The sequence below is a fragment of the Antedon bifida genome, chromosome 3 (assembly GCF_963402885.1).
Source record: "Antedon bifida chromosome 3, ecAntBifi1.1, whole genome shotgun sequence".
Taxonomy (NCBI): domain Eukaryota; kingdom Metazoa; phylum Echinodermata; class Crinoidea; order Comatulida; family Antedonidae; genus Antedon; species Antedon bifida.
The window spans coordinates 7,277,507-7,302,336 of NC_136228.1; the positions used below are offsets into that span (position 1 = coordinate 7,277,507).

At 34.2% G+C, this 24,830-nt stretch overlaps 1 protein-coding gene across 3 annotated transcripts; it reads right to left on the bottom strand.

The window, feature by feature from the left end:
* Positions 1–1,151: 1,151 nt before the first annotated feature.
* Positions 1,152–23,066, bottom strand: LOC144838580 (laminin subunit alpha-3-like). 3 transcript variants are annotated; one of them, XM_078693997.1, is made up of 33 exons: positions 22,353–23,066; positions 21,675–21,878; positions 21,093–21,213; positions 20,511–20,678; positions 19,085–19,126; positions 17,839–17,994; positions 17,524–17,636; positions 17,162–17,386; positions 16,623–16,772; positions 16,115–16,247; positions 15,491–15,600; positions 14,937–15,123; positions 14,443–14,592; positions 14,202–14,330; positions 13,669–13,792; positions 13,193–13,332; positions 12,725–12,950; positions 12,295–12,544; positions 11,919–12,041; positions 11,363–11,500; positions 10,664–10,880; positions 9,917–10,077; positions 9,236–9,392; positions 8,918–9,120; positions 8,123–8,216; positions 7,326–7,610; positions 6,739–6,890; positions 5,972–6,604; positions 5,293–5,573; positions 4,538–4,679; positions 3,814–3,990; positions 3,296–3,458; positions 1,152–2,716 (listed from the first exon to the last, which is right to left on the bottom strand). In XM_078693997.1, exons 1-33 carry the CDS (start codon positions 22,986–22,988, stop codon positions 2,574–2,576), a joined length of 6,333 nt encoding a protein of 2,110 aa, XP_078550123.1. In that variant the 5' UTR covers positions 22,989–23,066; the 3' UTR covers positions 1,152–2,573. The 3 variants fall into 3 exon arrangements, with proteins under 3 accessions (XP_078550123.1, XP_078550124.1, XP_078550125.1); XM_078693998.1 differs by lacking the exon at positions 19,085–19,126 and adding an exon at positions 19,785–19,823; XM_078693999.1 differs by lacking the exon at positions 19,085–19,126.
* Positions 23,067–24,830: the final 1,764 nt, after the last annotated feature.

Sequence of the window (24,830 nt, forward strand, 5' to 3'; positions counted from 1 at the left end):
AGATAGGAAATTACAGTAGGTGAAGTTCAGCATTTCTTTTTTACAATTTTTAAGACCTTGTAGGGTGACCCTTCCAATTTTAATATTTATATTTACAATGAAAAAATCAGAATTTAAGTAATTTGATGGATATATTTTATATTCAACATTTTAATGTTATTCATGTTTACGCTGTTAAATTTGAATATTAATGAAGTATAAATTTACAGTGTGCTACTCAAAAAACATAAACATGTCATTGGTTTATGATTTGATACAGCAGATGGCAAAACATTTTGGATGTAAGGTTTATTTATTGTTTACTGATGCAAAACCATCCCAATGTATGAATGATTCATGTTTGATTGGCAATAAATCACACAGATATACACGTCACTATAAAAACCATCTTGATCACACTCACAGCAGTATCAAACTTGTAAAGTTCTAATTATTTTATGAGATGAGTTTTATTCGTTATAGCGCCCTCGCAATGTGGTTGGCCATGTGGTGTGGTTAGCTGCCTGGTTGACGCGCCAATTTAAAGATGTAAAAATAAAATGAACAGCATGAGCAGCATCCCACTGCTTACCAATTAATTAACAATGGACACTAATAATATAGCAATTACAACAAGTTTAATTAGAAAGAAATAATATTATGATGGATGTTCATAATATCAATTATCCTACCTGCCGTCCTGTGACGACATACCTAGCCTAGCTACACCTACTCACACATCACGTGCTGTAATACAGCCAGGGAGATGTACCCTACATCCTGGTGATAAACAGAAAAAACATAACCCAGTTCCAGGAGGAGGCCAGGTAGGCCTAGGTCAGGTTTTTCAGCTTTAACATACCTTAACTCCTAATTTAACAGTAAATGACTTGCTGATAGTGTCCATTATGCCTTTGCTATAAAAAGATGTAATAATCTTCTAATATTAAATCCTACTAGGATAATAATTTACCGTAGATACGATAAATTATTCCTGACGTGCGACACGTGAACTATAAACTAACATACGTAGTAGGCGCGCCTCCTACTCTCAAAAAGTTGACTATCGTCTGCTGTTCTTGCACCACGTGCACAACTTTTATTTATCTCTGTTTCTATTGGTTGAATCTTTAAGTCTGATATTGAGCAACAAAAACGTACAAAAGACAGCATCAATTTTAGATTTTATTTAAAATAAGGTTTTTGTTTCAACGACACCAAAAATGTTTAAAAAAATGAATAAATAAAAATGAAAAGTACATATTTAGGACAGTAGGCTTATTCGCACAATAAAAAGCAATCAATACATAACACACACATACAGTATAAAGTTATGGAAGCCATAGATTAGTTTACACAATAAAGATACTGTACTAAAAGTTTTTTTAGAATTCATTAAAAAAAAAGATTTATACAATATATAATTAATTAAGTACATTCTCAGATTAAATATTATTAAAATATTTGGAAAAAAATTATAATAAAATAATTAACAACCTGGGATGGGGGCGACACGCTCAACACCATTTTAATATCTATTTATCTATCTAACTCTCTTTACTCTCTTTAAAAAATACTGGATCCGTCTCTGAAAACAGATTTCTTGCAAATATATAAGAAAATCATCTAGACTATTTAAATGTTAAATGTACTCAAGGCTTGGACGGAAATATATGATACTAAATGCTACCAACACAATTGTTAAAATTATTTAAAAATTGTTGAAATATACAAATAAATAAATCTATTTATGAAACTATTTACATATTAATTTCTTGATCCATCAAAGTAGGTATAAATTATAAAAGCCAAGTTTAAAAAAGCAATTCCCTTTTTCCGTACAAATAATAATATCATCCTATATTATTTGCTTTTCCATATCGATACATGATACTCGTTTTTATATGATTAGCTCAATATTATTAGTAAGAACAATGATAAATTATTTATTATTATTATTGTTTTTCTCTCATCTTAATTAAATTTTTGGACAAAGTAGAAATTCATTATTATTGAATTTTATCATATGCCTATAAACAAATCCCAACACACATTGCATTTGATTTAAAGCTAATTCAGAATAGAGGGGATATCATCAGCCAGTACCTAACAAATTGTCTTATTAACATGGGTGACTAGGGGTTGGCCAGGCATTATTTATTTATATTGACTTTAATTTACTTGCCAGCCATTTTTAGCACACATTATTATATTCATAATACAAAACTAATCAAGACAAAGCGTTAGTTTAAACCACATCTCCTTAAACATGATGAAACTACTAATTACTAGACTAGAACTAGAGCTCTGGGAATATAAGGCAAGCATTTTAAACACTATGATTGCATTGATAACAGGTTTAGTCGTTTTCAATAAAAGCACCTCAATTTATCCCATGTACTTCATAAATAATTGTACTTAATGTAAAACTTGTTATCGGAATAACAACCACTGATGAAGTATAGCTGACAGCTCGACGAAACTGTCTTGAAAGGTAAGTTAAAATGACTGGTTTAATATCGATGAATATTTTGAATAAAAAAAAAATTGGCACAAATAGTAATATGAAATTAATCTATTGTTCATTCATTGATTTAATTAGTACATTGAACCTCTCCATCATCTCCAGCACCTACAAGATTTGCAAGAATAGCGTTCAAGTCCAAATCCATGTTATACATCTGTACTTCAAGTTCTTCCATCTTGGAACGTTGCTGCATGTACTGTACAAGCATTGCTGTGAAAGGCAAATATACAATATTAAATAACACCTAAATACATTCCTGTCATTTGATTGCACGATTGTGGGTCACATGGCGTGCAATAGTACGCACTATTAAACAATAAATAAGTCCACCATAGTATAGTAGTAGTAGTTTTATTTCTCAAGCGCTTTTAATACTATTAGCATTTTGCAAAGCACGCTCGTTGAGCTTGTGCACTTTTTGTGTTCATAATCAGTTTACCATGTCCCACATAACTGGCTCAGCATATATATTGTACTAGTTACATATTTATTTCGAAACCTGAGCTGCACTGATGAGTTCAACTGAATCAGTACTGTCTGCAGATTGGATATATATATATTTTTTAAATGAAAATTTGTTTAATTTAACTCCGTCTGTACAGAGATTGCATGTACTTTTGAAAATGAGCACAGAAAGAATGCCAAGTGCAGATAACAAATAATAAATATGCTTCTATGTTATGTTGTCCTATGATACACCCATCACATATGATACACATGTGACTCTGTATCTAAGAATTGTCCTATGATACAGGCATCACATGATACATATGTGATACGAATACTAACCAGACAGATCCTCCATATTCTGAGTATTAGTAACATCTTCACGGAGGCTAATTGCATCATTATACACGTTTTCAACTCGATTGGCGTTAGTAGTTGCAGTTGATAGATGAGCTTCAACTTGGGTGTCCAGTGTAGTCTGTAGTACTACATTCTCCTCGTATATCTGATGATATTAACGACATTTTTAATATTATTTTTCTGAAATCTGACCTGACCTAAGACATTGATGGGCGTATAGCTTACGCTTCTATAATCAAGTAAATCAGTAAGTAAAATATATATAATTTATCCTATTTTCGGTACTGTATCTATATTTGTTATAGTATCATAGGGCAATTTTTTGATACAGTGTCACATATGTATCATATGAATGCCTGTGTCATAGGACAATTCTTTGTGACAGGGTCACATATGTATCACATGTTATGCCTGTATCATAGGACATAAGCTAACCTTTATCATAAATTAAACATTGAGTAATGATTCTTAAAATGTAGAATAAATGATTATTTACTTACTGTGTTTGCAGTATCTGCCTGTGAATTTGCAACTACCGCCCTCTCTGCTGCGTTTTCCGCCTGAGCTCGCTTTAACCGGAAGCAATCTTCGTTATCAGTTATATCTTCATTTACAATGTCAATAAGTTCCGCAGTTGACAAGCCTTTTGCAGCAGAGTCATCACCTTTTAATTGAACCTAAATAAAATTGTATATTTTTTTTAATTCTACTGAATAAATTAACAACTTTGTTTTTATTTTCTATTACAGTACTATATATATTTGATTTTGTTTTTACAAGACATAGCCTCTGTTTTTAGGCGTGTGCGTGTAGTAATATTATGTATAGCGCTATATGGCGTGAGATGTGTAAAAAGTAAAGAAATTTATTATCGTCCTCTAATTGCAGCCAGCAGTGCACAGTAGCGTAACGCAGAGGCCTGGGCTCCTGGTTTGGTAACCCTAAGTGGCACTCCAACACTGGAGGCCTTGGGCATTTTTAGCATTTTTCGACATATTTTAATGCCTGTTTTTTCCTCTGGGCACTGCTCAGAGGCCCTCATAAGCTCCAGGGCCCCTGGGTTTAGCCAGTGAGTGCTCATAGCTGTTACACCACTGGCAGTGCAGCGTCTACCTATATCAGCACACTGGAGATGATCCCCTAATCTTTCTTAATAGAGTACCAAGTTCTTTAACATGGTGGTGTTTGGTGTAGGTTTTCTTGTTAAGAAATTACTAAACTTACTGCTTGTACAACAGAATTGATATTATCAATAGCTGTATCTGAATTTGATAGACTCTGTGCAACTTGACCTCTTGTGATCTCTGCCTCATTTATGTTAAGTTCAATAGTTTGAACTTCATCAAATACCATTTGTGTGGCCACTCTGCAAGGACAAATTAATACCAAATAGAAAATGTCTATAGAAAAATAATACAGTAGAACTTTTAGGACAACCCTAGTAAGGGGACACTTTCCTGTGAAACAAGTGAGGCACAATTGATTTTGTGTTTTAACACTGGGGTTGACCATAGCATTAAAACAGTAGCAACTTCTATTCAGGGGACATCCTATTGAGGTGGGACTTACCTGTGAAACGAACGAAGACCCCACTTGATTATGTGTTTAATTATTCAAGGGACATCCCTATTAAGGGACATTTTAACAGGAGTTCTACTGTAGTAGACACTAAGGACAAGATGATGCAACGCAGAACTGTGTACCAAAACTTGCCAGGTCGGCCAGCCAATATTGAAATTGAGAGGTCGACTTGTTAAATCTTTACAGGAGTCATTCATTTGACTGGTCAAAGTTAGTGGCGTAACACAGAGGCCTAAGGCCCCTGGTTTAGGAACATTAAATGGCCCCCCAACACTGGAGGCCTTGAGCGTTTTTAGCCTATTTCGACATATTTTAATGGTTTTTTTGCCTCTGGGCACTGTTCAAAGTGTGATTTGATCAAGTGAATAAAAGCTTGACATTAAACAGTATCCACTTACTGAGCATCTATCGTCATATTTAATGTGATTTCTGCCTCTCCTTCCTTTGTCTTAGCGTCATTGTACAGAGTCTGTACCAGATCATCTTGGAGCGATGTTCCCTGAATCTGTACGGACAATTGCTGCATTTCAACAACTGGCCTCAACGACTGCGACTGGACCTCAGCTGAGATGACAGCAATTTCGGTATTGGTAACTTGGGCGTCATTTACTCTGCCATACGCATCTAAGGTTTGTATGTAATAGTTTGTCATGTCGCTTCTTGCCAAGGAAGCAGCGTCCTAAAAATTAAACATACAGTAAATTAGTGCATTTTTAATTCCATGGTGTATAAATTTGTTTTATTTTTCTGTAATTTTTTAAACTGTTTCAATCAGAGGATTGGAATACATAGCCAAACAAGAAAGGGCTCTAAAAATTGTTTTAAAAAAAACTACTATCAAATTATAGTGTGCTAAAAAAAAAAATCTTAGAAGAATCTGCGCCTTTCCTCTGGTTAAGGTTGGCACTGAACGAGAGAAGCCCTTGATCGATGATAGGACCAATCAAGGTGCTGGCTTATGTTTCATCCATCATTCAGATAAGAAGTAAGAAGAATTGACATTTTCGTTTTTGGCAAACATTGACCAAAATAAAAAATAATATGCCAGATGTTTTACATAATTCAGACACAACAAACCTCATAAGACATTGCAGTTGCTGCAGAAATAGCAGCCTTCTGTTCAGCGCTGGATGCATTAAATCGTGCTATTTCACTTTCATACACTTTAGCTGAAGCTTCTTGATAACGCTGTTGAGATTCTTCCAATGCAGTGTTTGCCGTTTCATTCGTACTTAACGCCAATATGTTTGCAGCTGTCGAATCAAAGACAATCGGTCCTGTCTCGTACGTTTGTTGAATCACCTCTATAGCGGCTAACTGTTCCTCGTTGTGTTCGTATTCAGCTTCTATCACTGGGCTGTTAATGATATCCAATGTGATTTGTCGCTCCTCAGCAGCGACATTCGTTAGAGCTAGAAGAGACGAGACCTCGGATCGAAGTACACTGATCTGATTGAGCGACATTGATATATTTTGGTATAAGGTTTCGATTGTACCCCATGAAGTTGCGCCAGAGTTAAACAATGAATCTTGTGTATATTGTAGCTGTTCCTGCTCAGCTACCAACTGCATTGTGTTGCGTATTTCCCCAGGAGCAACTTCTATGTTGCCATCAAAATCCCTCACCGACTCAGAAAATATAGTTACGTTGGTAATGAACTCCACCATGTAGTCTAAGGAAACAGTCACCTCAACAATTTTTTCTGATACCTACAACATAAAATCAAACTTACTAAATCTACTTATTTTTACACAATCCTTTATACACATGAGATACTAACACATATTATAATGAAAAATAATGGTCTTGGTGAATCGTAGTTTTGATTTTGTGATCAACTTACATTCATGTAGCCTTCCTGGATTACTAAGAGCTCTGTAGCGCCCTCAGTTTCCTCCATGATTGCTTGATCTGCGTAGGTCAAGTTTCCACTAATGTAGGTCAACGTATCGTTGATTTCTGCTACCGTTAAATTATCATAATGGTACAGAAGCTCTGCAAGTTAAATTTATTATTTATTTAGTTAATTATTTATAAAAAAATAAAAAATTATATTTTCTACTTAACTACTGTTAAAAAAAACGGAGAACAGTTTATTTTATAATCTAATTCTAACAAAAAGTTGCATAGAGAAAAGAGACAATTGTATAAGAAAGTAATAATAATAAAATGTGGCTATCAAACTTGAACAAAAAAATGTTATTTGCTGTATAGTATTTATATACTGTATATTATTTATATAGTATTTAAAAAGATGATAAATGTCACATACTATTATGTTACAGTGAATCGGTTCACTTTTAGGACCCGGCCTACCACCTCAGTCTTTTTTTTGTTTCATGTAATGTATGTCTATTTTATTGGCAATAAAAGAATAAATAAACAATGCTTTGCTATGATACACAATAACCCCTCATAAAAATATCTCACCTAGAAGGGTCCTATATTGTAGAGTCAAAACACCGCCAAGCTCTTCAATGTACTCCCGCCAATCCTGGAAGCACTCGGGACAAGGGTCACACATAGGATAGCTCCCGACAAATACCTCTTCAACAATATCATCAACGCTGTCCACACGCCCACATCGATCGCATGCTCGGCCTGCGATAGTTGGTATTTTACAGCTGCACTGACCAGTGATGACGTCACAAGTGCAGAGTCCGGTTTCTGAGTCACATGATAAGGGCTCGGTACCAGTTGCGTTGCAATTGCACACTAAACAAGAAATAATGTTTTGGAAATAAAATAATCATCAAATCAAAAAGAAAGAGGCAATTATTTGTAGTAAAATGGGGAATAACCTGCGACTTGCAGCCTACTAGGCCTTTTGTGTCGAGTGCTACCACCAAACGGTGCCCCTTCGTCTGTCTATAACGATAGGGACGCAATGATTTGTTGAATCACAGTATTGTGGCAGAGGTGGGTAAGCATTGTTTTCATTTATTAACCATAGTCACACAATATAAACATTTAAAACTCAAGTTAAATGGATATCTATGGGACCTACTTTTAACACTGTATCTTATAAATGAGAGAAACAAAAATATTTTATATAAATGTACACATATATATATATATTTATCATTATATTTATAGCAGAGTATCATAATAAAAGTGGGACGAACCCACACAAGACAAAAAAAAAATACTCTCTACCAAATATATTCTAAGCTTTCTGTTAGTCAACCTTAAGTTTATTTAAAAGATGTAATTGATAAAATATTTACAAATGCATCCTAGATCCACGTTATAGTATCCATCAATACAGTTATCACATTGTCTGTCGATTACACGGTTTCTACACGGACATTCACCAGTGATCTAGAAAACACGAAGGAAATTTAGAAAAGACAAAATGAATGAATGAACAATTAAGACATGGGCAAATAAAGGCGGATCCAGGAATTCTATCATGCATCAAAATTATTTCAGCTCGTCAGTATATTAAAGATGTATTGTCCCTTTGACTAATTCCAAAAAAATAAAAAATAACAGATTTCGAAAAAAGGTGGGTAATTTTGAAGTATCTTAATAGTTATTATCACCAAAAATTTGTCGAAAAAAAAAATCATTTAACTGAAATACAGACGTTTTTTTGTTAAAAAAATAACTTTGACTTCCAGTCAAAGTTTTCGATCAAAACATATCCCATAATGAAACGCGCTTGTTTGGCTACTCTGTATGCATAATCATAAAACTTCCTCGCGATCTGTGTGAAAATACCTTCTCAACCGTGACGAGTTGTAAACAATCCTAATTAGCATATGCATAATGCGTACTCGTGGTTTGAAATCTTTGTTTACTTTCGCTACCGACGATTTTCCAGATGAAATGTAATCAAACTAATTTACCTGTTAATTACGTAAACTTGTTGCTTTTGGCTCGAATTTTCGACTTAAAGTGAATAACTTTAATATTACTTTGATATGGCCAATTTAAATTTAGAATATTTTGACCTTCATTTTTTTGTGTTTCAAGGGACAATACATCTTTAATGAAAAGGTCAAAAGTCAATGACTCACCAAATCACATTGTGTTAATGCTCCAGTTGTTGTTCCCTCTGGGTGACAGTTACATTCTGTGCAGCCAACCTCAGTGTCATTGTAACCAAAGGCTAGTGGGGCACATTCTGTACACTGATCACCGACAACATTTGGATAACAGTAGCACTGCCCTCTATCTTGCGTGCAATTGCCGATGCTTCCAATCGAGTTACAATCACAAACTGAAGAAATAATAAAATAAATTTAATTAACGTTTGTGATAATAGTGTATATATATGTATAGGAGAGCGATTTATTTCAAAGACAACAAATTATTTCTATTGCAATAGCAGTTACCTTGGCAATTTTCTATGTTTCCCCAGTAACCAAACTTGCACACATCACACTCCATACCGTCCGTGTTCCCAGTACAATTGCGGCAGTCTCCTGTAATGCTGTTACAAAGATGAGGACTAAGGCTGCAGAAGCAAGCCACACACTGCCCACCTCGGTTCTACAAATATAAAAAAAAACATTTATATTAGTATTTGTTTCTTTTTATAATGAGGTCTAATCCCACTTACACTGTAATTACTATCATTTTAATCCCTTTATATCACTCAACTATAATCCCACACTTGAGTATAATCCCACCCACCAATCCAAGCTAAATTCAGACACAATATTTTGGTGAATCCCTCGTTAATGCATATTAAGTATATAATCCAACCCCACTAATGTTTACCAAATTTCTCTACGTGTGGCACGGTCAACCATAAACCAATAGGCCTATTGAAGGTGAGAATATCTTCAATGACAAATTTATTTTAAAATGGTCTCGGGTCCATTCTATTGTCGCCACAGATTGATATCTTCATCAGTACTTCTATGATGAATGGATGATTAGGTGGGAACACGAATGCTAGTTGATCATACCTATAGTACCATTTTGAATGTACAATTAATCGTTTTTCACAAAATGTGTATGTACATGGATAAGGTTGAGATTAAGGAATTTATTATTTTTGCAATACTTACCAAGAAATCTTGTGGTGTTCCATAGTAGCCTTCAAGGCAGTATTCACATTGTTGACCTGCGTGACCTGTAGCACAGCCTTCGCAGACACCATTATCGTCACAAGTAGCCGCAAATGAATTCTGACCAGCGGGACCAGGACACATACAAGGTTGGCAATCATCTGAAAAGGTAGTTTATGTCCAAATATGAGTGGAGTTGTGGCTTGGTGGTTATGATGCTCTGCTACCAAATCAAGGGTCCTGGGTTTATAATGACAATTTACAACTCCACTCCCAAAGACTTGAAATAAGACTTAGTTTATGTAGAGCATCTTGTGTATATGTTTTTCTTGTGAACAGGATTGAAGGTTAGTGAATGAATTCGCTTATGGTTATCTTTGGCAATTTGCCTAAATATATAAATTTCCAAATTTAAATTTCCAAACATAATTCTAAACCAATAAATAATAACACTGTTAATAGTAAGTTTAAAAGACTTATTGATTGTTAAATTACTAAACATAATTTGTGAGAAAAACATTAATAAAAGGTCACGGTGTTAAGGTCTTAGGATTTGGAACATAGCCAGGTCAATTTTCTAATTTAAATATATCGTCCCATCAAAAGTTATTGAGTTTGCTGTTAGAGTCTCCCGGGTCTAGCATGTGTGATGTATGTGTTATTGTTTGTTTTGTAAAATCCGGAATAAATTGAATTGAATTAAACAGACATAGAACACAACATAGAAAATTGAAACAATCTTAATACCTTCGGTTCCTTGTTCAGCATTACCATAGTAACCATCAGCACAAAGGCCACAGTATTCGCCAGCGGTGTTATCACCACACATGTTACAAATGCCGGTATCAGGATCGCATGGTGCCTCCGTGTGCCCGTTGCAGGAACACGGAATACATAAACCAAATGTTCCACTGCCAGGTATTTCCCTGGTATATCCAGGAGCACATACCTCACAGAATAAACCCTAAAAATATGATAATGGTAATATTATTATTATACCTGCCAACTCTCACGCATGAGGGCCGATTTGTTATGCTTCACACGTACACGGCTACTTATCACACATCCATATACATATTCAGAAAAAACATTATTTTGAAATTAACTTGCCTATTTTGAAGAAAAAATAACCTAGGACTGCACATTATTTAATTGATTTAAGAATAATTAACCTACGCCTATATTTATTTGTATTTTTTGGTTGATGTAGTACAGGAAAGCCAACTCAATTCATAAAAAAATAGAGTGCGTATTTCACAAATATTTTGGGTTATAACATACCGTAGATGGCGCTATATAAATCATTTTAATTTAATGTCTCGCTCATTGGCCACTGAAAAAGTTGGCAGGTTTTTATAATTATTAGTATTCACATATTAAAACTTTTATGTTATGATCACCGAAATGACGGGTATTTGACAAATTTGTGGTTAGACAAATACTCACAGCATACCCAACAGGACATTGGCAGTTTTCAACATTGCCAAGTAATTCACGTTCACCATCTATTGGTTCATCCAGTTCAGTTTCATTCACTGCGTAGCTTAGCGCCACATCATGAAGGTAAACTGACTCCCTAGGTAACTAAAAAATAAATAAAACATTATTATACAAATAATGAATGTTTATGTGTTGAATTGTGAAAATGTTTCATGAGGATTTTGGCCATGGAAAAGTGCAAGTATAGACAATAGCATTTCTTAAACGGTCCAGCATGACAATTTGTTTACAAAAGGGGGAACGCTTAGTACCATTCATTATCACTGTTAATTAACTCTTTCGACCTATCAATATTTTCATTCAGTACATCTGTATGACTATTGGGTCTTTCTGAGACAGGCCTTGGCCTCTAAGTTTGATCCAAATTAATGACATCTTTAATTTGTTTATATTGTTTATTGTTAAAGTTTTCATTAATTGAATAAATGTGATATGATATAGAGCCTTAAAAAGGAAGGATTTTGAAATTAAATATAAATGTCTTTCTGATCACTCAATTTACCTCTGTATATCTGCCTCTGATCTTGATATAGCTAATACTTGCTAGCACTCTCATGAGCTGAGTGAATTCAGCTTGAGGCCCAATTGGAGATCCAATATACCAATAGTTCTCATGTATCTTATACTAAAAGAAGAATGTGTATACTGTAACAATGAGAGAATCTGACAGGAAAAAAAGTCAACCATTTCTTCTGTTTTATATACAGATGTCCTACCAAAAAAAGTGTGATGTGCCCAAATATGGTAGTGATATACCCAAATGTGGTAGTGTTATGACATCATCATGTCCATATATGGTCACGTCAAATTTGTTGTCACATAAAGTTTGATAGTGTAGACAGAGCTTTAGAATATTCAAGATATAATATCAAATCTACCTCATAAGTAGTGCTGTCTAATCCTGGGGTCACATTGAGTGAGTTAACAAGAGGTTCATCTGCATAATTGCCATATATGAAGACATCTCCGTCCAATGACATCGTCTGGTTCGCAATGGTGGATTGGCTCAGTCTAAAGGTCAGCATTTGACCATAGGCAGTGCGGCGGTCACCTTCGTATTCTGCAGGTGAAATGAAGAACAGTTCTGTTTCTGTCAGGTTGGTCGGGTCTGTCAGGTCGAGAATAAATCTTTAAAATAAAATTTTATTTATGATTATAAATACAATTTATTCATATTTTTTCAATCTAATCTACAACATAAAACAAACAAACCGAAAAAAATAAGGCTTACAACAACCAAATCTTAACATCAGTCTACATAAATAATTAAATATAAAAAGTTTTAAAAAATTAATCAAATATAATCACCGGGGGTCAACTGCATCCAAAATCGGTAGGTCAACGACTGGAACCTCAACACTATCGCCATCTATCGCTGTCCACCTTGGTTCAACGGCTTCCTGGTTTAAAAATGACCAATAGCTTAACTGGGTATATTTGACCCATCCCTCTGTAGTTGAACAGTCTAATGTACGACCAGAACAAAAACACTGTATACAACCTGTCTCACTCCATGGACCATATCCATACGTGGCTATTAAAATAAATAATTGATAAATAATTTAATAACTTCCGAAGTATCTAGCATAAGATGTACTCGACTGGTCACTAATACGATCTACTCAAACTATCTACTTCCACTGCTCGTATAGAAACAGTGAAAAGTCAGAGGAGATAGATCTCCTCAAAACAGACCAGTCAGATAAGCTGAAAGTGTGTCCTAAAATATTTAATTCAATATAAAAAAAGATACTTAAAAATACTCATATGTCTTACTTGGCCTACACGTATCACATTTTGCGTTTACGGTATTAGCCTTGCAATAACAACTTCCAGTATTATCACACGTCTCATTCTGGCTGCCATCAACTCCGCATTCACACGCAGTACAGCCAGTAGTTGTTAAATTGTAAAAACTGGGAGAAAATATAACAATATAGGTGCATATTACATAAATATATAAAACTTTAAAAAATAAAGCTGTGTCTACACTATCAAACTAGTAATGACAAAAAAAAGTGTGATGTGCCCAAATATGGTAGTAATATGACATCACTATGTCCATATATGGGCACATTTTTTTGTCACAAAGTTTGATAATGTAGACAGAGCTTTAGTGAGACATTCTTATTTTTTTCTCAAGGCTCAATCTGCTACTGATCCTTCTGGTCCTAATTACTACATGGTAAACAGTCAGTATCATATGGACACTTTGTGCCTCTTGTTTGCTCAATTTTAGCTCCCGTTCTTACCCTGGTAAGCACTCCACACAGTCCCGGTTACCAACACCAGGTTTACATGCGCACTGTCCACTGTCTGCGCAATTGTTGTCAAAAGCATAGTTCAAGTTACAGGTGCAGGGCACACAACCGTCACCTACAAAAAATATCACAGTGTTTAAAGTCTTTTTAATCTTTTTTTTTAAACACTATCAAACTAGTTTGACAAAAAAAGTGTGATGTGCCCAAACATGGTAGTGATATGACATCATCATGTCCATATATGGGCACATCACATTTTTTTATCACATAAAGTTTGATAGTGTAGACAGAGCTTTATACAGTAGAATGGCTCCTTTGTGATACCTCTATTCAGGAGACACTCCTATTAAGGGGGCACTTTCATGAAACAAACAAGCAGAAACATATGTTTTAACACACACTTCTATACAGGGGACACCTCTAAACTTTGTTTGGTACCAAAGTGACATTGTGCATTTTAAAATGCTTCTGAATTGGGGAAAATTTAACTGTGTTAATTAATGTATATATTTTAAATAACTTACCATCGAACAAACCATAATATTCAGGCCGACAGGAATCACACTTCTCATTAATGACATCCACATGGCATTCACATCCTCCAGTAGAGTTACAAGCCAGACGCACCGACCCATTTGGGTCGCAATCGCAAGCTGAAATTACAAATTATAGGTATTTGAACATTTTGATTACATGATGACATGGTGGCACTATTCCAATACACTGGCTCAAGTACATCTTGAAAACTTGGGCTTAGAACATTACCTGTACATCCTGAGCCAGACTCGTAGTCATAGTGATGCGCTGCACAGTAATCACATGACAACGAGATGACGCCATCTTCACATTGACACTGCCCACCATGGCTATCGCATCGTGTGTTACGCACAGTTCCCAAAGAATTGCACGAGCATTCTGAAACAGAACATTAAGTTGAGATTAGAAATAACAATCTGTAATTAAAATAAAAAATAGTAAAACTTGATATAATATAATATGTAAACAAAATATTGTTATTAACACCAAGGCAATCTAACAACAGGATGCTGAGCTCCTGAGATCAAAGGTTTTATCTGTGGCTGCGATATGATCAGTTACATGCCCCTTTACAGACACCACACGCCGCAGAGAATATGTACATAGTACAGTACTGTTGGTATTTGTCACAGCCAGACATAAGATCAAAGGACTGTTACAAGTTCCTATCTTGGCAAGGCGAGCTCAGTGTCCTGTTGTTAGATTGCCTTGTTAATACATACGTATTGCTCCATTATAAACTTCTGCCATGATAGAGAATTCATAGTCTGAGCAGTTTAACAACTCCCTCATGGTATCGTTTACACCAAATAGGTGATTCCAACAGTTCTCCATGCCAAACTTGGTGTAATTTGATGTTGTATTGGCAGTATAGGCAGTCACCTCCTCCAATTGAGGCAGAGCTACAATCTGAAATAAAGGAAGTTAAATTAAAATGAGATTTAGATATCCAAGAGCTGCATAAATTATTACACGTTTTCATACACACATACACGAACCATAAGAAATCTTGGGAGAAAATTTAGTTGCGTGCTATTTGATTACTATGATTGGTCAGTTTAATACCAGGGCAATACAAGCACGCTCAGTAACAACTCTGAGCAAAAACAGGCCTCTCATTGGTGTGTTTTTCTTCCGACATTTCACAGCGATGAAATCTAGGGAGAATTTCCAGAAAATTGTTTTCACACTATACAAACCTGGTTACAAGTTGTTGCTTTTTGAAAATGGTATAAAATTTGCACTGTAGGAAATGAAGAAGCTTGTTTTTACATACCGAGTCTAGTAGAAGTTGAGACCCTGAGCCAAGTGACCCAGCTGCCATGTTTATTGTTACATTATAGACACTGTCTGCTCGAAGACAAAGCATTCCCATTTCAGTAAAACCTGTATGCAGTGGGTAAATTAAAAATATTAAAACAATTTATAAGAGAAAGTCAAAAGTTGGATGAATGTTCTTCGATGAAGGTACAGTAAGTCAATTGTTCAGAGTAAGCATTTGACTAATTTTAAACCTACCCTCTGACATAACTCTTTCAGTTTCATATAATATCAATTGTTTCATACAACAAAAAATATTATAATTATAATTAATAATTATTTAAACAATATTGTCCAGAACAATTAAAAGTATTTTCTCTTTTCAAATAAAAATTGATTGAAAGTATCTGTGCTAGGATCAATCCTGACCTAGTGCCAGGGTTGTAACTCACGATTCTTTCAACTCCACTCTCTAAGCCTCAAATGAGACTTAGTTTATAAGCACGATAAATTATTAAATAGTTTATCCATCCTCTAAATGGTGAGTTACTCGCTGTTGGATGCATATGATGAAAGATGATACAAAAATTAGCAATTTTTAAAATTTATATTCTACTATAGCTAATTTTGTTTTACTAACCTCCTTCACCAATAGCCATCAGGTCGTTCGTAGCCGTAAGAACACTACCATCATAAATGGTACCAGCACACGTGTAAGGATCGGGGGTAAGCTGTTCAAAATTGACAGTTACACTTCCCCAATCACTGTTGGACTAAAAAAAACAGGTTATTTATTATTATCATAATTTGTATTATATTTATTCATACAAAATGATTCATACCTGCGTCATTGGTATTAACAAAGTTTTTTTTTTATTATTATTTTTATTTATAAGCTCTTATATTTTTATTTATAAGCTCTTATATTTTTATTTATAAGCTCTTATATGGCGCCCTACCAAGAACAGAGCATCTAACAATACTTATGCTACTGGATAAAAAGTAAGGTCTTAAGATAATGTGGTTCGTTTCTGTTATTAATAATTATTAATACCATAATTATGAGTATAATCCCATACTCAAATATAATCCCACTCCCTAAGTTAGACTACTGCTTTACTTCTCGTCAAGAATACTTTGTTCCTTACCTCGTAGCGTACTACAATAACATAGTTCATGGTTTTTGGTATTTCTAGTCCCATGTAGGTGATGACAGTATTCTCACCAACCACCAGGAATCCTTGACCAGTCACTGACCCTCCTACTCCATGTCCAGCTCTCTCCTCCAACACAATCTCCTAAAAGAAAAAATAGTATATGATTACTATACAGAAAAACTGTTCCCTTCGGACACAACTATTCTCATTTTAGGCAAATTGCCAAGGGACATCACTATTATGGAGAAACTTTACCCTTGAAACGAACGAAAAGCAATATGTTTATATGGCCAACCCCTATTTGTGATATGCTCATTTATTTAGTGGACACTTTGTGTCACACAGAGGTGTCCCCTTAATATAGTTCAACTCTATTAGCATCCACTTTATGTGACAACAAAATATGTGCCCATATTTGGGTATATCCCTACCATATTTGGGCACATCACACTTTTTTTGTCAAACTAGTTTAATAGTATAGACAGAGCTTTAATCTGAGCACCAATTAAAGTATCATTAAAGACATTTACCCCTGTACTAATTGCAGTTGGCAGTTCTCCTTCTACCATGATTGAATCCAATTTGGGGACATAGTATCCAGTTTGGGCCTCATTGCAGGTTCTACCAACCAAACGAGGCCTACAGACACACTGGCCTAGAGGATCTGGACAGTCATATGTGGTTGAGCCGCCGACATCACAATCACACAAAAGACAACCATCTACATTGAAAGCTGCTAGACTGTAACTTCCAACCTTCAATCAAAAAGTAGTTTAACAATATGTTAATGTTAATATTATAAAGTAGTTTAGAAATATATGATACAAATATTTACTGGGCTGGGGTGATCTGGAAACGAGGTATATAATAATTGTTACTAATTCCTATTTACCTTACACGTATCACATGTGTCACCCTCAACGTTTTTCTTACAGTAGCATATACTGGTCGTCTTATCGCAGAAATCATCTTCTTCAATTTTACCACGAGAATCACATTGGCAAGCTGTTTTTAAGAAAATGTAAAACTACAGTAACAAAAACTGTTTTTATTAAATCTATTACATTGATCTGTTCCTATTTGACAGATGCAGGTGGGTGGAGTCAAACCAAAAAATTGACTCACCCCCTCTTAAATTTATAAATTTACGATACCAAAATCTTTATTAATCTAAAAGTCATTATGAATAAAATATTATTGTTCATACCTACGCAACCAAAAGCGTGTTGAATGGAATAATCCCAGAATCCATCCATACACTCGTCACACTGTCGTCCCTGAACGTTTGCTTTACACATGCACTGCCCGTCAAACTCCTGACAAATAGTGTTTGTAACCGTGCCGATCATTGTACAGTTGCATGCTATGGAGAGGAAAAAATATAATATGTCTTTAATAACTTGAATAATCTTGAAGAACCAGGGAAAGATTGGAACAAAGAGAGAGGCACATCTTGTTCCTGTATTAGGGTTCTGTCTACCCAGTCACCAAAATTGTTTGTGCTTTCTTTTATCTTTATAAATTATATTTATTTTTATTGTTACATGTTTATGTCTTGTCATGATGTACTTTTGTCCCTAATGATCAGCTTCGGCTGGATAGACCACCACCATTAGATGCCTTCCAATTGGATGTTAATCCATCAATCCTTACCTATACCTGGCGCATGTGCACAATTGGAAGGCATGTAATATGGTATTACTTATTTAAAAAATTCATAAATGACAGAAAGTTTAACAGTACATTTTTATATAATCTAAATGTTTAACAAACCATAAACTGCACAAAGTGGAAGTTTTTGTTAAAACCCACTTAATTTATTTACATCAAGTTTTTTGGGCTAAATATAAATTAAAATATAATAATATTGTAATACATCAACTCTCCCAATACAGTATGTCTGGTTTCAGAAAAGTCTGGTATTCCAAATATATTTTTAAGGGTGAAAATGAATTTGGGACTTTTAGTGCTATACCTTAACAAATGTCTGGTTTTGGAGAGTTTCCAGTTTTAAGAGAACCAGGTATTGGGAGAGTTTATTGTACTGAAGACATTTGAATACTTTAATACTTCCAATAAAAAAAACATATATTTGTACCACCACTATTTTAAATATCAAATTGTTTGTTTTTTTCTCATATTTTATAGGTTTTATAATATCATGCAAAAAAATGTTTTCAAAAGAAAGAGAAGCATCATGCATTTATAGAAAAAATAAACAAATGTTTAAAAAATAATAAATAAAAATACAGTTTATTTTATAATAAATAATGCCCCTTTTAAATATGAATAAAATTGTCATAAAAACATGACAATAAATATCTTATCATATTTTGTAAAATCTACTTATGTTTACCGTCCGAACCCCAAAACCAGTAAAAAGTATTTATTTATTTATTTATTTGAAAATAAATTTTCAGACCCATGTAAAGATGTTACTATATTATACCTACCATGGCAGTACACTATGCATCCAAAAGGGTCAGACATACCCTCTAAAATTGTGAAATGATGGTTTAAAAAGATAAATTTACAAAGTGAAGAAGTAAAAAATGTTTTAAAATTGCGGTGAAACATGCAGTGAAAGTGTATAGTAGTGGACCTAGGTATAAACATCAGCAAGGTTCGAGGCTAACTCACACCATGATTCTGGTGGTAGAACGAATCTTCTTTGATAAGGACTATAAACTGTAGGTCTAGTGTACACATCTAGCTCATGTGCACTTTAAAGAACCTAGTACATCTCTGAGACGAGTAGGGGATTACCCCGGTGTAATAGTACAGCTACTGATCATGACTGGGCCCTCTGGGAGACCAGTCTTTGACTGAAGAGGTCGCCCAGTATAAATAACAACAATGAAACTCATGTGGCACAATGGTATTCAAAAGTTTTGATGAAAAGATGTTATAATGGATTAATGAACTGTTCTTAGCATATCTTATTCTTGACATTCAATAAATTACTGTAATATAAATATAGCAAAAGTATATTCTTGAGAAGTATTGAATATGTCTATTACTTTCTAATACAAAGATATTGGACAAGTAAATGCTGTGTAAACAGCGCATTCACGATTAAGAAATGACATAAAACAAAACAAAAAACAAAACAAAAAATGCAGGCAAACAGTACATCTAAATATAATTACTTACGAGTGCAATAATCAACACATCCATATAAAGATTCAGCCTCTAAATGGTATTTAGGGATTTCAAACAACAGATTCATTTAGCACAGATAAAAAATATATAAAACAGATAAGTTTAGCTACTGTAATGTTTTTAAAACTCTATCTACACTATCAAACTAGTTTGACAACAATTGTGTGATGTGCCCAAATTATAGTATGATATGACATCATCATGTCCATATACAGTATGGGCACATCACATTTTGTTGGCACATAAAGTTTGATAGTGTAGACAGGGCTTAAGGTCCCCAAATCAGCCAACAAAAACTGTGCTACACAGATGACAAAACAGAACACAAATACTAAAACATCACAAAACAAAATTAAATTGGTTGTTAATGGGAGTACAAGGAATTCGATTAATTATATAGCTCTATTTAGAAATAAAATATCTTGTATATAAAAACCAGGGCTTGAAATTCAACCTAGATAGCCAGCAACTTGCTAGTTGAAAATGTCAAAACTAGCTTATTTTTTTATATACAGTTTGCAGTACACCATGTGTATATAGTTATGAAAAGAACTGTTGAGTTTCTCGACTTTTCAATCAATATACTTCGATCATCCTCAGGAGTGAGAATATTGGTTTTTCTCATGGTACATACCAAATGTTTGATAGACTCAATACAACATAATATTAAATAACATTACATTATACATGGACTAGAAACCACAAACATATTCTCACCTATACATGTCGTGTTCACCTCAGGGTTCAAATAAGGATTGCGAAAGAAGTCAGGCATACACATCTCGCACTTGTCTCCTAGAGTGTTCTCGGTGCAATCAATACACACACCGTACTGTTTCGCTTGGTCAAATACACATGATTCTGCTCGGCCATTACATTCACAATCTAATAGAGATAGAGATATAAAATAGTTCAGTTTACGGTAAACCGTCTTTAAAAAAAATCTCTCCAAATTTTGTTAAGGTTCATAAATCAATTTTTCTAAAGCTCTGTTTACACTATCAAAATGTATGTGACAAAAAATGTGATGTGCCCATATATGGACATGATGATCAGCTTTCAGTTTGTAACTGATAGAGCATATAATAAACAGCTTCAGATCTATGTCACAATTGCCTGATATAATTATGTTATTTTTACACTATTTAACTAGTTATTACCATATCTGTACTTAATTTGATCGAATCATATATATGAATAAAGCGATCTATTAGATCACTTGACATAACTAATAAATGAAGAATTACTGTACAAATGAATGAAAAAGGGAGAAATAAAAATTGAATGGATGAGTGATACCTTCACACTCGTTAGCACTGCTTCCCATCGCAGCCTGCCAAGGTCTGTTTTGAAACAACGGCATGCATTCCTCACAGTTTTTACCCATTGTGTTGTGCTGGCAAACACAGTCAGCTTCATCCTGGGGAATAAGACATCACACAAATTGTTATACATATAATAAAATATTCATGTATGAGTTTTGAGAATGAAAAGTTCAATTGCAAAAAATTGACAAACAGTCTTGTTTAGGTTTAATAAATTTAAAGTATAAAAGAATTAATGTCAGTTCAGTAATTCATGACGAATTATCCCGGACAGTAGATGACAATTTTGGGACACAAATACAAGGTTTTACCTCAAAATCGATCATTTTTAGAAATATGTATTACTGTATGTTATCAATTGGAAGCTATCAGCTTACGACGACCAATGACCTAGGAACAAGGTCATGTCAATTGATGTGTATAGTCTGGATCAAGAAACCACCAAAACTGTGTCAAAGGTGAGTGAGCACTTTCCAGCATGCCACACAACGGATTAACATAACGTACTGTGATTAGGTCATCGGTGGTCGCAAAGTGAATTTTCCGGATTACTTACAATGCCTACACATTGCTCTGCGTGTCCGTAGCAAGCACACTGGCCCTGTACATCCCAATCAGCAATGGCAAAGTAGTTACGCAACGGATGCCCTGTATCGCCAGCTTCACCGAGCGTTATTCGAATGTCGGATAAAATGAAATATTGCTGTATTTCATACATTGCAAAATCTGGCCCAATTTCTTGTGCTGGGTTGTAAATTACCTGAAATATAGAAATGTTAATTAAACTTCTCAGAACAGATAACACATTTAAAATGTTTAAAAAGTTAGAAGCTGTGGTATTATAATATACATTAATAATAATGCATTATAGAGAGTGAGGAAGATATATGATATGTACGATATGTATGATAAGTGCTGTAGTGTTATGACCAAGTTTAATCTATTAAAATTTGAGTATATTCCACCCTCTAATTAAGGCTAATGAAAAAAGACTTCGATAAATCCATTATAATGCAATTGAATTATAACATAGGCAAAACAAACGGGAGCCTAAATTTTGGAAATTTCACTGCAAACTATAGGACATTAGGTTAAGTTTAGCACTTCATTTAACCATTTTTAAGCCCTGAAACACCAACTGTATAATCCTGCTAAGTTTTGCCAAATTTTATATCCAGGCCCTCTGAGGCTAAAAATGGTAATATAAGGTATATAATGCTGTTTTAAGTGCTACCTGTTGTTCATCGTCATCATTAATAAATGTTTCCTGATCACCAAAGTAATACGTCTCCATGCACACAACTTCATATCCAGAGTAAGAATGCGACGACGCTACTTGTACTGAGGGAAATCGTTCCTGGCAATTATCAGCAAAGTAACGCATAGGTTCAAAGGTCGAACCTCTATCATGGCTTTTTTCAATGAACATATAAAGCGGCCTCGGACTCCTAAAAGCGATTGTCATTCCTTGAAATAGCAGATCATTAAACAAAGATAACGTAAGCTGGATGGACGTGACTTCGTTCTCGGACTGCCACCACGTACTCAGATCCGGTGCGTCAAACGTTTGATCCAGAACAGTTTGAAGAGTAAAATCTCGGAGAAGTTCGATAGGATGAGCGAATTCCTCGATGGTAGAATTACAAATCATGAGATCGTATGTATACTCATTAGCACCCAAAGTGCGTAGTTCAAACTCGTTTTCTGGGGTTCCACAAGTGGAAGTGGCAAATAGCGTCCTGTTTGCAATGGTGTCAATAAGGTCACGAAATACGGGGTAACAAGCACGATCTACGCATGTACCCGTATCTTGACTGCCGCACAGTGTTAATAAATATGATCCCACCAAAATTAATTGTAGTAGTGCCATGTTTTTTTTTTAATTCTCTTTCAGATTAGATAAATTTGATTGTACAGTATAAACTTCTATCATACTACTGTATAGTATTGTCACAGACAGCCTTTATAACTCTATTCTGATAATTCATCTGAAAAAGGAAAATATTTCATTTCATTATTTTTCTCTACAGCAATACATGACACACTTAACCAAATGTCGAAATATCGAATACTAAAACAGATTGATGCTAAATATCATTTATTATAGTTGTGTACTAATTTAGAGGATATTTCTATAAATGGGTGTGGTTATGAACCATTGGGTGTGGCTATATACCATGGTACAATCATCGCAACTGTGACCTGAATAATCATGTCATATTAAATTACCTTTTAAGTTAATACACAATCAATATCCTAACAATAGCCCTCATGCTGTCCATCTGTTTCAATAATGACAATGCTCTAATATAGATCAATAATGCTCATGAATATTCATGAACCATGACAAATAATGATAGATAGATAGTATTTCACTCTTCCCTGGTATTACTTTTTTTTTACATTTATTATTGGGAATAGATAAGAATTATTATATCTAAAAAAATAGCAATGATCATCATTAAAAGATAGAGATAAGTTAAAATTAGGCTAATTGGTAAATGGAAGAACATTTTTATGGTTGTGAATATAGATTATTTTAATAGTGTATATTATAACTTATAAGGGTTTTAAAGAAATATTTGTTTGGGTAACTAACTTTATTTTGCTTTAACACTCTGTTATTTAGGCCTACTTTTATTAGTCCAATTGTAAGCCTTAGGTAATTATAAGTTGTTTGCTGAGTACAAACTGAAATACTTAAATACTACTGTTTTTCAGGGAACTATAAAACTCAACAACCGAATATGCCAAATGTAAACAGTGGGTTTTGAATTTAGTTATGTTTCTATAGTAACACTTCCTTGTGAGTAAACAACCATTAATAAACAATGCACAGTCATACAATGGAGAGGGGAATACCTCAAGATTCACAATTATTTCAATTATATGCTTGAGTAGCCAACAGTTAGATATGAACTACTGAGGTGTAAACAGCAAATTCCTATTTGACTTCTTTTAAATCTACGGTGTGCACTGGTAGGCCTATCATAATTGCTATAGACCAAGTTCCATAAAATAAACACTAAATTACATAAATATCCGATTCATTAATTTCACACATTTTCATCCAAAACCTGCTAAATACACTGGGAAAGGTTATTTTAAATCATAAAAAAAAAACACAATATGATTCTTTTTAATTTATTTCAATATTTATATAAAGAAAAAATAGTACAGTAATGAAACTGCAGGAAGGTAAACAAAAATGTTACCATGTAATATAAATCATAAAAATGAAGTTGGGAAAGCAAACCTTTTTACAGACTGAATGAGATAACATTTTTTTTTAATAAAAATATTTTTTTTACAGATTACTGTAAGAATAAAAAAAAGTAACATACATTTGGTAAAATTCAAATAACAAGACACGCCACTAAATAAACGGTCATGCATTTGCTTTTCTTTGAAATAAATTTAATGCACACGCTAATATAAATTTCATTTAATACAACAGGTGGAACCTGATCGGTTTCTACTACCAGACAGAGCTGAGACAGAGCCTGAGAGCCTACTTATCATCAGCTATACTCGGCCTCAGAATATGAAGAAAAACGAATTAAACACACTCACCATAAAAATCCACATAGCATGACTAGCTCGTAAGCAGCAATTTTGAGATGTATCACACTTAATATTATTACTTTTTTTACAATAATTATTTCTTTCAAACGTTTTAGATGTGTAAAACAGGTTAACGGTTTGCCGCTCC

Coding starts and splice junctions, on each gene's coding strand:
- LOC144838580 (XM_078693997.1), bottom strand. CDS start 22,988: ATGGCACTACTACAATTAATTTTGGTGGGATCATATTTATTAACACTG. Junction 16,773..17,161: donor CAACTGCAATTAGTACAGGG/GTAAATGTCTTT, acceptor TTTTTCTTTTAG/GAGATTGTGTTGGAGGAGAG. Junction 12,545..12,724: donor TTGGATGCAGTTGACCCCCG/GTGATTATATTT, acceptor TTTATTTTAAAG/ATTTATTCTCGACCTGACAG.